This window comes from Eriocheir sinensis, chromosome 70, assembly GCF_024679095.1.
Source record: "Eriocheir sinensis breed Jianghai 21 chromosome 70, ASM2467909v1, whole genome shotgun sequence".
Classification (NCBI taxonomy): Eukaryota; Metazoa; Arthropoda; class Malacostraca; order Decapoda; family Varunidae; genus Eriocheir; species Eriocheir sinensis.
The window spans coordinates 1,648,403-1,661,878 of record NC_066578.1 but is presented as its reverse complement, the minus strand read 5'-3'; the positions used below and the strand labels follow the sequence as shown (position 1 = coordinate 1,661,878).

Genomic DNA, 13,476 nt, shown 5'->3' with positions numbered 1-13,476 from the left:
AGATATATAACAGAAAAAGGCAAAAATAACGAAGTACTTAAGACGAAATAGAAGGAAGGAAAAGGAGAGAGAGAAAGACGAAACTACAGAAAGGGAATTATTAAACACGAAATAAAGAAGAAAACAAGAAAAAAACGGAAAAATGAAAGTAAGTTGGAGAGAGCTTGTAAAGTAAAAAAGAACAAACTAGAATGAAGGAAAGAAAGGAAAAGAGAATGATGAATGAATGATGAAAGTAAAGCAGAAGAAAAAAAAAGAAGAACCAGAATGAAGGAAAGAAAGGAAGAGAGAATGAAAGGAAGAGAATGATGAAACTAAATCAGAAGAAAAACTGAAAAGAAAAAAGAAAAGACCGAAACAGAATGAATAAAAGAAAGAAAGAGAAGGAAAGAAAACGAAAAAAAATTGAAGACCTAGAAATATTGCCCGCCGCCGCCTGACTGTCTGACCCACGCGCCCTTATGTGTCAAGCCCGAACTAAGGTGCTTCATGGGCTGTGTGTGTGTGTGGGAGGGTGTGTGTGGGAGGGTGTGTGCGCAGGTGTGTGTGTGTGTGTGTGTGTGTGTGTGTGTGTGTGTGTGTGTGTGTGTGTGTGTGTGTGTTTACATGGCCTGACAAGTGTGCTAGCTCACATGTGGGGCGTCATTACATAGGTCAATTTATGGCACCCGTGTTTACATATGTCCAGATGTACATGTGTGTGCCGAGCCGTGTGTGTGTGTGTGTGTGTGTGTGTGTGTGTGTGTTCAGATATAGTATTTTTAAATTTATTCTATATTTTCAAACTCTCACGATTACCTTGAAATAATAACAGTAATAATTCTAATACTGACAACATAATAACAAAGAAATAATAATAGTAATAACACTAATAACAAAACCAATAATAATAAAAATAACAACAAAAGTAACGAAACATCAACTGGTGAGAACAACAGTAATAACAACTACAACATCAACAAATATCCTTCCCCTTCCTATGATCTTGTGCATCGGCCCGAATTTTAGACTCCGTGGCGCATATCACTTCCATGGCCTACGCGCAAGTCAAGTTACAGATATGCGCGCTGAGGCAACACGCACTGGTACCTTCCCTTCATGTCAGCCCCTCCGCCGCCACCACCATCACAGCACCACATTACTGAACCGTGCACTATAAAAATATATTGAAATTTACACCATATTCCACATAGCCAAACTACTACACTGCTTTGCCACATCGCTATTCCAACCACACCGCCACCACCACCACCAGATCCCAATATACTAAAGCACCATTGTTAATACCTTGAAAGCCACACTATACTCCACCATACCCATTCTGAGTTGCCACATCTCTACCGTTACCATTGACCATAATACGCCACATCCTACCACACCACTCCGTCACCATCACCAGATCCCTGTATACTCAAGCACCCCTGTTAATACCTTGAAATACACACCACACTCTGCCACACCACATTAATACCGAATTGCCACATCTCTACCGTGACCTTTGACCATAATACGCCACACCCTACCACACCCAATCACAACCACCACCATCAGAACATTACACTACTGAACCACTATTAATACCTTAAAATCCATACCACAATCCGCTCCACCACACTAATTCTGCACTGCCACACCACTCCCGTTATCTTCGGCCACAGTACACCACATCTATACCACACCACGTCGCAACAACCACCACCACAACTGCACGTCATCACACTAACAACATCTCAACTTCACAACCACTACGATATCCACCATGCTATATCCACTACATACCGAAACTTCCACCACTCCTCCACATTATAACGGCATCCACTTAACGTTACACCCACATCACGACACACAGCATTCCACCAAACCACACCACAACAGCCCACGACACTACACCACATTTTTAAGGCAGAGTGGGGGAAGGGAAGATGGTATTAAAGGAAAGGAAAGGCAGAAAGGATGAAGCAGAAGAGAGTTACAGTTTGACTCATTGATGGTTCATCGTTCTTGGTTTTAATTCGATGATGTGGCGGGATGGGATGTGGTCTCGTGATGTGTGTGGGTGCGTTTGTTGAGTTTTTGGCGTTTGTGTTTGTTTTGTGTGTTGTGTTGAATGTTGCTTTTTCTTTGGCTAGGTAGCTAATTGAGAGTATCAAGACGCTTCTCCACCAGCGTTCAAGTTATCGGACTGAGCATCATATCAATCATTCCTAGGCCCCCAGACTCTCGTACCTACACAAATGACGATGGTTTATTAAAGTTATCGTTGAAACTGTTAAATATTGGTGATTTTCGTACTTTTCTGCAATAGGTATCGATCAAACACTACGAGAATGCAACGCCATGAGTACGATAATTTGTGAACGCTGCTCTCCACCCGAATGTGACCTCTCTTCCACCTGAATCTGACCTATCTTCCACCTGAATTTGACCTCTCTTCCACCCGAATTTGACCTCTCTTCCACCAGAATTTGACTTCTCTTCCACCCAAATTTGACCTCTCTTCCACCCGAATTTGACCTCTCTTCCACCCGAATTTGACCTCTCTTCCACCCGAATTTGACCTCTCTTCCACCCGAATTTGACCTCTCTTCCACCCGAATTTGACCTCTCTTCCACCTGAATTTGACCTCTCTTCCACCTGAATTTGACCTCTCTTCCACCTGAATTTGACCTCTCTTCCACCTGAATTTGACCTCTCTTCCACCTGAATTTGACCTCTCTTCCACCCGAAATTGACCTCTCTTCCACCACAAATTGACCCCTCTTCCACCCAAAATTGACCTCTCTTCCACCCAAAATTGACCCCTCTTCCACCCGAATTTGACCTCTCTTCCACCCGAATTTGACCTCTCTTCTGACCTCCCGTTCTGTTTTCTTGTATCGGAGCAGCGCCTGGTGGTCATTTTTGTTGCTTTTTTTGTTTTATATTTGCCCTTGAGCTGCCTCACTTGATGTAAAAAAAAAAAAAAAAAGATGTTGTGTTTAGTGAAGTTAACCACCACATTACAACTTCATTTGGAACTATGCGGTACGGAACGAAGGTACGGTACGATTGCCAGAGAGAATAATGTATACGGTACGATATTATGGTACGAACTGTCGAGCAAAGAACAATGCGGTACGGAATGAAGGTACGGTACGATATCGCGGTATGAATTGTCGAGCAAAGAATAATGAGGTACGTAATGAAGGTACGGTACGATTGTCAGAGAGAATAATGTACGGTACGATATTACGGTACGAATTGTCGAGCAAAGAACTATGCGGTACGTAATGAAGGTACGGTACGATTGTCAGAGAGAATAATGTACGGTACGATATTATGGTACGAATTGTCGAGCAAAGATTAATGAGGTGCGTAATGAAGGTACGGTACGATTGCCAGAGAGAATAATGTACGGTATACGATACTATGGTACGAATTGTCGAGCAAAGAACTATGCGGTACGGAATGAAGGTACGGTACGATTGCCAGAGAGAATAATGTACGGTACGATATTACGGTACGAACTGTCGAGCAGAGAACATTGAGGTACGGAATGAAGGTACGGAGGATTGTCAGAGAGGATAATGTACGGTATACGATACTATGGTACGAATTGTCGAGCAAAGCACTATTAGGTACGAAAGTGCGACGATATTTTGGCACTTGTACTGACCCGTGCATGGGGATTGACGAGCAGGTTGTCAGAACGGAAGCCTGGCCTCACATTCATCATCTTCAGCCATTAGTAGTCCAGTGTAAGACAAAGGCCGCTCCCAACGTCTTTCACCTCCGTCTGATGTCAGCGTACTCTCTCTGCTCCGATGACTGCTTCAGTGTAACCTTGCCACATGGCGCTGTCTGTTTGCTCTCTGGCATATTCATGTGAGGGTCAGGCTTACTTGGCGGGCAGGGGAAGGGGTGTAGGCCTATCATGACTCATAACACACACACACACACACACACACACACACACACACACATAGCTCCGATAGCTCAGTGGCTAAAGCTCTGCGCTGGAATGCAGACTTCGCGGCCTGCCAGGCGGAGCTTCGAACTCCGCTCAAGCCAGGATTTTTCCGCTGAGAAGGGGAGGTTACTGTCCCCCCTTGAGCAAGGAGAATGGGGTGTGTGGTGTGTGGAAGCCTCGGCAGTACCCAGATATCGATTTTATTGAGCCTTGCTTTAATCGGGACAGTGCTTCCTGGCGATGACGAGTCCAGCTCGCGACCAGAGCGTGGTGAATTACACACACACACACACACACACACACACACACACACACACACACATGGTATTTGGGAGATTGAATAAAACCCCCGATACCCAACCGGTACCCATTCTTTGTGGGGTGAACAGAGCTATAGGTGAACGTAGACTGCCCATTTGTCTCAGCTGCACCAGGAAATCAAACCTGGCATCTTTTGGTTGTGAGGCGAGCTCGTTAACCACTGCTCTGTGTGTGTGTGTGTGTGTGTGTGTGTGTGTGTGTGTGTATACCTTTCATTATTAAACCTTTAATTATTATTATTATTACACACACGCGTGTGTGTGTGTGTGTGTGTGTGTGTGTGTGTGTGTGTGTGTGTGTGACGTATGCTTCTCTGTACAGCAGTGGTTAGCACGCATGGATCAACCCCGGGAGATTCTGTGTTCGATTCCAAGACGGAGTGGAGACGGATGGGCAATCTCCTCCAGCCGTGCACCTGTCCTCCAGCAGTGAATGGACGCCGAGGGTAAGTCGGGGATTGTGACCCTCCCCGGAGTGGTGGTCCGGCACCGCCAAAGGAGGATAACCCAAGGATGAAAACCCAAGCCCCTTAGATCCGGGAGACACGAGTTTGTAGCTCCGTGCAGGAAGGTACAAACAGCAAATGAATTACACATGCACTCTCCCTTTTGAAACTTCTCATTCCAGGATCAGACACCGTGAGAGACAATCGGATAACTATTGCGATGGGTATTGTGTTCTATCCCTTTTGATATGATTTTTAAAAGGTTCGGAATATGTTAGGACTAGTGCGAAAGAGATATAACAAGAAAAAGCAGAACGATACATTCCAGTTGGGACGAATTACAGTATGTATTTCGTGTACCATACTGTATACGAGCCCTGCACAGCGCCACCTTAGCCACAAACACGGCATAATATACACCAACCTCTATTCCACGCCTCCACCCCCCTTTCCACCCCCCAACACATCACATGCACCCCCCCCCCCCATAATAGCCTCAAACACATACAAATATATATCAGCCTCTATTCCACGCCTCCAACCCCCTTTTCCACGCCCCAATACATCACATGCACCCTCCCCCACATTAGCCTCAAACACACAATGTCCTCTACACCACACCGCCCCCGCCCTCCACACCACATCACCTCCACCCCATTTCCACACTCCCGCGAAATCACATTACACTACCACACAACCAGCATCACAAGACCTTCAAACACACCACAGCACACCGCGGCACCGTCACCATATCTGCTACCACCCTCTACAGTCTACACCGCAACGCCCCCCTCTCTCTCCACACCCCTCCACATCACAGCGCTCCACCAGCTCCACCTAACCTCGCCGCATCCGTCCACATTTCGCCTTTCCATGACCCTCCACTCCACACCGCCCCTCTCTCCACACCCTTCCACATCACACCGCACCACCAGCTCCACCTAACCTCGCCTCATCCCTCCACATTACGCCTCTCCACGACGCTCCACTCCACACCCCTCCACATTACACCGCACCACCAGCTCCACCTAACATCACAGCATCCCTCCACATTACACCTCTCCACGACGCTCCACTCCACACCCCTCCACATCACACCGCACCACCAGCTCCACCTAACATCACAGCATCCCTCCACATTACGCTTTTCCACGACCCTCCACTCCACACCCCTCCACATCACACCGCACCACCAGCTCCACCTAACATCACAGCATCCCTCCACATTACGCCTTGCCGCGCCGCCATCATCATATCTGCTCCCAATTTGGCCGTGATCGCCGCGCGGCCTCTCATCTCCCGCCACCACGGCCAATCAACGGTCGTCCTCCTCCTCCTCGTCGTCGCCGCCGTCGTCCCCGCCAGCATCACTTAGCGTCGGTCCCGCCCCGCCCCGCCCCGCCCTGCTCCCGCCGCCACTACCAATCACCGCCAATCCCTACCAATCACCACCACTAATATTCAGCGGATCAGCCGACAGGACCGAAACTGTGACATATCGAAAGAGCCACGCACGAACACACGGTCGCGCGCGTGCACACACACAGACACACACACACGCACACGCACACACATACACACACACACACACACAGACACATGCATGCATACACAAAACGAGCTACAAAAGGTAAACGAACAAATATTCATCTGAATGTAAAAAATTGAAACAAATGAAAAAAGATATAGAGAGAGGGAAAAAATAATGGACGTTTCCTTCACACACAAAAGACGATTAGTCGCATCCGAGTCTTGATTTGTTTCGGAAACAAATGCGTCCGCGCGTGTGTGGAAAACTGAAAACAAATCAAACGTTTTGAAAAAACGTATTCGCTGCACTGTGTTCACGCCTTCCACTAAGGAACAATTTATCGACGATTTAACATAAAAGACGGAAAGATGACATGATTAAGCCTTAGAGGACGATCAAAGACCCCTTGACACACACACACACACACACACACACACACACACACACACACACACACACACACACACACACACACACACACACACACACATCTATAACAATAGACGCGAGATGAACACCCGGGCACTTGAAAACAAATATATGGTTTGAGATCACGAAAATGGATCATATGAAACTAAGCTCCATGGAAGCGGAAGAAAAAGAAATGACAATAATGATATTATTTCAAATACTCAAAATAATGATAAAAATATTTATTAATGAAAAGTAAGTCAATATATCGTTACCTTCGTAAACAAACCGCCTAAGTCATTATTTTCTACTCTTCAGGAAATCATAAAAAAAACTGTCATTATCACATTTGTCTTAAGATTTAGGCAGAAATGAAAAGGCCAATTCTAGAACACTCAAACCCTGAATGACCAAGGCAACTATACAGAAATGGGCGTCACATGTTGAAAAATTGATCTAGACAAAAACCTGGAAATCTCTGAAAATGACTTAGGCGATTTTTTTTTTATGAAACATGGAAACATGGACTTACAGGCAGCAGAGAGCCTGTTGGCTCATTACTAAGCTGCCTGCTTTCAATGATTTAATCAATCCGTTTGCCATAGGAGTGGCTTGCAGGGAAGGATTAAAGCACTTGTGTACCTACTCTTGGGAACGTTCAGTTCACACCCGTTGCAGCAAAGTGGCGATCAATGCGTTTCTTGAATGAGTTGATGGTCTCTGAGCACACCACTTATGCAGGGAGGCTGTTCCAGTGGCGAACCACTCTATTCGAGAAATAACTCCTGCCGATGTCGGTATTGAGGGTGACGATATAATGATAAAGATAATAATAATAATAGTAATTATAATAATAATAATAATAATAATAATAATAATAATAATAATAATAATAATAATAATAATAATAATAATAATAATAATAATAATAATAATAATAATAATAATAATAATAATAATAATAATGACAATAATAATAATAATAATAATAATAATAATAATAATAATAATAATAATAATAATAGTAACGTTACCTACCACCGGATTCGACCCAAGGCGTTGGCGCCGCGGTCTGCCTCACCACCCAGCGGCGCCAACGCACTGGTTCGATTCCAGCGCAGGGTAACACTGAGCCTGTCTTTTTCATGACCAATAATAGTAATGATAGAAATAATAATAACAATGATAATAGTTAATAATAAAAATGGTAATAACAATAAACTATTATTTTATTATTATTATTATTATCACTATTATTAATATTATAATTATTGTTATTATTATTAATAATATTAGTTATTATCATCCTCATTAATTTTAGTGTTATTATCTCCTTCCTCATTATTATTATCGCTATTATCGCCACTGATAATATTTTTCTCATGATCATAATTACCATTAATACTATTAGTAGTAGTGTTAAAAGCACTTACACAGCAAATAGTAGTAGTAGTAGTAGTAGTAGTAGTAGTAGTAGTAGTAGTAGTAGTAGTAGTAGTAGCATTAGTATTAGTATTAGTATTAGTATTAGTAGTTGTTGTTGTTGTTGTTGTTGTTGTGAGGGGTGCGGGTGTCGTGTACTCCACAACAACACTCAGGCCGACACGGAGTACGCCCGCTTGACGCTGGAAAGTTCTGCGGGGAGTGTCGGCGTTCAAACTCTCCTAGGCTAACTCATTCCCCTCCCTCAGTCGGCTGAAGACCAACAGCCACAGCTTCAATTACTCAGAATTTTAGGTTCGTGGAGTTGTGAAAGGCGGACGTGAGGCATCAACGAGAACAGGCGCTGATATAAAAATGTGTCGGCTGCTGTTCAGGGCGAGGCCAAACACCAGCGCCCTAGTCATTTCTTTTCAGGTGTTAAGAGCGTGTATTAGTTAGAAGGTATGTTTTAGAAGACCATTGGGCATGAGCTTGTGAAGTGGAGGTATACTGTAGTACAGAACTTGCGGCAATATCAGTATACATATATATATATAGTAACTGCTTTTCTGTTGATCGAATATTACTGTTGTCCTCGATACTATGTTGCTAGTTCTTATTTTGTTACTGTTGTCGCGGCTTTTTTTTATATTATTATCACGATAAATAACAATAAAAATGCCAATAATAATAATAATAATAATAATAATAATAATAATAATAATAATAATAATAATAATAACAGTAACAATAATATTCTATAACAAAAAAAATAATAAGAAAAAGAAGAGCACGACAACGCGTCTCCGCCCGTGCGTGTGTTCGGAGGGTCGCCAGGTGCGCCACGCGGGCTCGATGGCGTTTCGATTTCTCTGTACACCTTCATTTCGATTCTCACTGCATCGCACTGCTGCTACTACTTCTACAACGAAAAATTCTACCACTACTCCCGCTGCTACTATTTTCACTACATTTGCCACAACGATAAGAAGTGAAATGAAACGTCTTCCCCCAGCTCTCGGGCAGCAGGTGAGTGCAGCGGCGGCAAGAAACGCCGAGTGCGAACCGTCGCGTCACAAATAAATTACACATGTAGCTGTCAATCCTGTCTTTCGGGCCGGTCGATCAATGGTAACCCGGATGTCACAAATGCCTTGCTTCCCGGGGTAACAGGCTCTTCCCCGCCACAGGCTCAAGGGCCAATGTGACGGATATAAACACCGAGGCCACCCTCAGCTACAGCGTATGCCCCCAACTTTACTGTAATATGCAGGTAAAACAGTGGAGGAGAAGAGACGAGACATTATCTAAACTTTGATCAATCCGGGCTTCACCGCGGTGTCTGCCGCAGGGCACGGGAGGGAGGGACGCTGGGCGGGGCCAGGCGGGGTTTGGGAGAACCTGCGGCGCATCGAACAAAAGGAAGGCCACGAGGTGTTTGGGAGAAGCTTGCATGAAAAGAGAGGTGAGAGAGGCAGGAATGCTTGCCGGAACTGTCTGGAGGTGGGGCTTTGGTGACGGAGACATGGCCTGTTAGGTGTGACGGGAAGCAGTACAGGTCTGGCTGGGTGAGGCGGGGATCTGGTGGAGATTGGCTCTGGCGAGGACAGAGTATGGTGGACGCAGGGTGTCATTGTATAAGACTTAGTCTGGCTGGCTGGCCAGAATACGATGAAAAAAACCCAACAACTGTGAAAAGCGTTAGGCTGGAATATGGTCTGACGAGGACAGTCTGGCACGACAGGATCTGACAGGGAGATGGTATGTTTGCAGGAGAGTCGTATACGAGTGTGGCGAACAGAACAAGGAGAGGGATAATGTACGGCGCCTTGGGGACGTGGCCCGGCGGGTGCCTGGACCGCTGGGATACGTGGGGCACACCGTCCGGGGTCTGACAGCGACAGGGTTTAGTGGCGACGCGGTGCGCCGCGTGAGGATGTTAAGGAAAGTGTTTGTGACAATAAGTAAGTGGACAAGAGCGAGCGACCCGCACAGGGCGGTGCCGCCAGGCTGCAGTACTCACCGTCGGCGGGGTGCAGCAGGGGCCGCGGGCGGGGCTTCACTTCTCCCACTGACGACGGGCGCTCATCAGCGCCGGCTTCCTCGTCGGACTTTCGGCCAGATTCCATTTTGGTGACCTCAGCTTTGGCTTCAAGCTTGGCGTCCTGGCCGCCGCCCTCCCACCAGCGAGTCCACCCGCGTTCGCCGCCGCCGCCGCCTCCGCCGCCGCCCACGGGCAGGTGAGTTTCGCGGGTGGCCTCGCGGGTCACAAGGGAGGGCGGGGGAGTGTCGTGGGCGGCCTGGCGAGGCGGCGGGGTGATGCGGGCGGCCTCCACAGCCTCCAGGGGCGGTGTGGCAGCGCCCGTGTGGCCGGAGGGAGGCGCCGCCCGCCGGGGATCAATGCTGGCGGTTGTCTTGAGCGCCTCGCCTGCACACGCCGGCACCGGCTGGCCTCCGCGGCGATGCTCGGCTCCTCTCTCGTGACGGGCGGCGGCAGCCTCACCACCTACTCGCAGCGAGGCGCCGCGGCCTGAGCGGGAACAGAGTTGGCGACAGAGGAAGGTGCGGGGCCGCGTGCGGGCGTGCAGCGGGCGGGCGGGCGAGTGCGGCGTCAAAGGTTGGTCGGTGGGGTGTCGCCGGCGCGTCGCCCCACTTGACTCCTCCTCTGTCAAGACGCCCCGCCCCCGCCAGGACTCACCCGTCACCCTCGCCGGCCACGACACCATTTTCCGGAGGTAGAGGCCAGCCTAGGAGGCCGATAACGAGGCGCCGAGAGGCTCAAGACGCGACCACACCCATTTTTGAAGAAGGACGTTTGACTGGTGATCTCTGGCGGGCTTAAGTCCTATCACGTGGCTCTTAGCCCAAGACGCGCGCTGATTGGCCGCGGCGAACCAGAATCAGCCAATAGGGCGGGGCTAAGGCCTCTACGCGCCTGCTGATTGGACGGCGCCTGATGTATGGAAAGTGGCACTTCACAGAGATTGATATTGATCGCGCCACACTCGCTCTGAAACAATCAACAACTTTGGTCCCCGGCAGGTCTAGGCTCCCCCCTACCCCCCCCCCCCTCACATCTCTCTCTCTCTCTCTCTCTCTCTCTCTCTCTCTCTCTCTCTCTCCACTCCTCCCCCCTTCTATTCCTACTTCCCGATGCCTCTCCTCCTGCCCCCCCCGACCACCACCCTCACTCCTGGCCACCCGAACACCTCCCTTCCCCTTCCCTGCCCTCCCGCCCCCTCCCCGCCCCCAGCATTCAATAGAGTCAAGAGGAGGAGCTGATTTCTTTGGATGTCGCCTCAGGAACCTGCGCCCAGACCTCGCTTCAGGGGAGAGAGAGGAGGGAGAGAGAGAGAGAGAGAGAGAGAGAGAGAGAGAGAGAGAGAGAGAGAGAGAGAGAGAGAGAGAGAGAGAGAGAGAGAGAGAGAGAGAGAGAGAGAGAGAGAGTCAAAGAAGAGCAGGTAGTTGTTGTTTATTTTGTTTATTTAATTTAGTCTCCTCTCTCTCTCTCTCTCTCTCTCTCCGATGCTGCAGATAACTCCGAGCTTAACAAATGTCGAAACACCATCAGCACACACACACACACACACACACACACACACACACACACACACACACACACACACACACACACACACACACACACACACACACACACACACACACACACACACACACACACACACAGAAATAGAGAGAGAGAGAGAGAGAGAGAGAGAGAGAGAGAGAGAGAGAGAGAGAGAGAGAGAGAGAGAGAGAGAGAGAGAGAGAGAGAGAGAGAGAGAGCAGTGTATGTGTGTGTGTGCGTGTGTGTATGTATGTATGAGTATTGTACGTATATACAGAATGGAGGGAAGTCACAACCCAATATATAAAAAAAAGAAACTCAAAACAAACAAACGAAAAAAAAAAAAAAAACACGACCCGATGCAACGAATATTATAGACAAAATCCATAACACGACACGGATATAGTTCAGTGTGAAAGTAGCTTAGGGTTATATAGCAGAGAGAGAGAGAGAGAGAGAGAGAGAGAGAGAGAGAGAGAGTGCCAAACAGTGGTCCCCCGGCTCGACTTGGCACTCCCGTTTCTCTGGTGTAATCGCCTTCCCTGATGGTGACTCTCTGCCTGGCCACAACGCTCTCTCTCTCTCTCTCTCTCTCTCTCGTTCGCTCTTTTTCTTTACCAGTGCCTTTCATTGTCTATAAATCTGCGTATGTCTGTCTGTCTGTCTGTCTGTCTGTCTGTATGTATGTATGTCTTTGTTTCTGTCTCTTTCTTTGTTTGTCTCTCTCTCACTCTGTCTCTCTCTCTCTCTCTCTCTCTCTCTCTCTCTCTCTCTCTCTCTCTCTCTCTCTCTCTCTCTCTCTCTCTCTCTCTCTCAATTACTCTCCCCCTGTTCCTCCTCGCTCGCTCTCTCGTATTTCTCTCACTCACATGGTCTCGCTCGCCGCTCTCACTTTTCCTTTTATTTTTTGACAGCCAATTCTTTTTTTCATTCCACTTCCCTATATTTTTCATTCCCTGTATGTGCTCTCTCTCTCTCTCTCTCTCTCTCTCTCTCTCTCTCTCTATCTATTTGTATATGTTAGTATGTATGTATGTATGGAAACTTACATTCATATCAACATACATACAAACACACATTCATTCACATATACAAAAACATAGATATTTTAATTTGATTTTTCATTTAGTAAAGCTGAAACACCTCGGAAAAATAGATATTGAGAGAGAAAAATACAAAGTGCGATATTTCTAAGAGAGATGAAAGACAAAATTAACTCACAAAGACACACATGGTAGTCAGAGATGTAATAGTTCACATAGTTAACCCCTTCACTACGGATTTCCTACCAGAAGACATCACCAAGCTACAGGAATGGAACAAAAAATGACTGCGATACAATTCAATGAAAAAAATGTCAAGTCCTGCATCTTGGGAGGGGATATCCAGCATACCAATACCACATGGGAAACACTCCACTATCCACCACAGAGGCAGAGAAAGACCTGGGACTATATGTTACCAGGCTACGAGTGAAGGCCAAATCAGTGACAATCGCAGCGGACGGGTTAAACGTATCTGGCTCCCTTTCTATATGACTATTTTACAAGGCCATATGCACAAAGATGATTACCCGGGTTTCCATTTATGATTTTTCCCGCTCAAGATGCAGAAGTCGAGTAAAACAATCACTAGCACCACAAAATACCCCATGAATATCCCAGCAGCTTCTACGAGAGGCTTTTGAAGCAGGCCAACCGACACGTTTACGAATGAGGGCCAAGGAGACTTCAAGAGATATACCGACCTCCATGTAACAGCTCTCTCCAGTCTCCATCCAGTTAGTTAGTCACCCTCTGCTCTCCCCAAGCGAATAATGTATTAGACC

The 13,476-nt window shown here is 47.0% G+C and overlaps 1 protein-coding gene across 2 annotated transcripts in view; it reads right to left on the bottom strand.

Moving 5' to 3' along the window:
- LOC126988706 (retinoic acid receptor RXR-gamma-like) overlaps positions 1–10,861 on the bottom strand; it is a 91,389-nt gene extending 80,528 nt beyond the window's left edge. For both annotated transcript variants that reach the window (XM_050847062.1, XM_050847063.1), the window contains exon 1: positions 10,104–10,861. In XM_050847062.1, the coding sequence (XP_050703019.1) occupies positions 10,104–10,806 (703 nt within the window). In that variant the 5' untranslated portion in view covers positions 10,807–10,861. The remainder of the gene's footprint in view (positions 1–10,103) is intronic.
- Between the last annotated feature and the right edge of the window lie 2,615 nt (positions 10,862–13,476).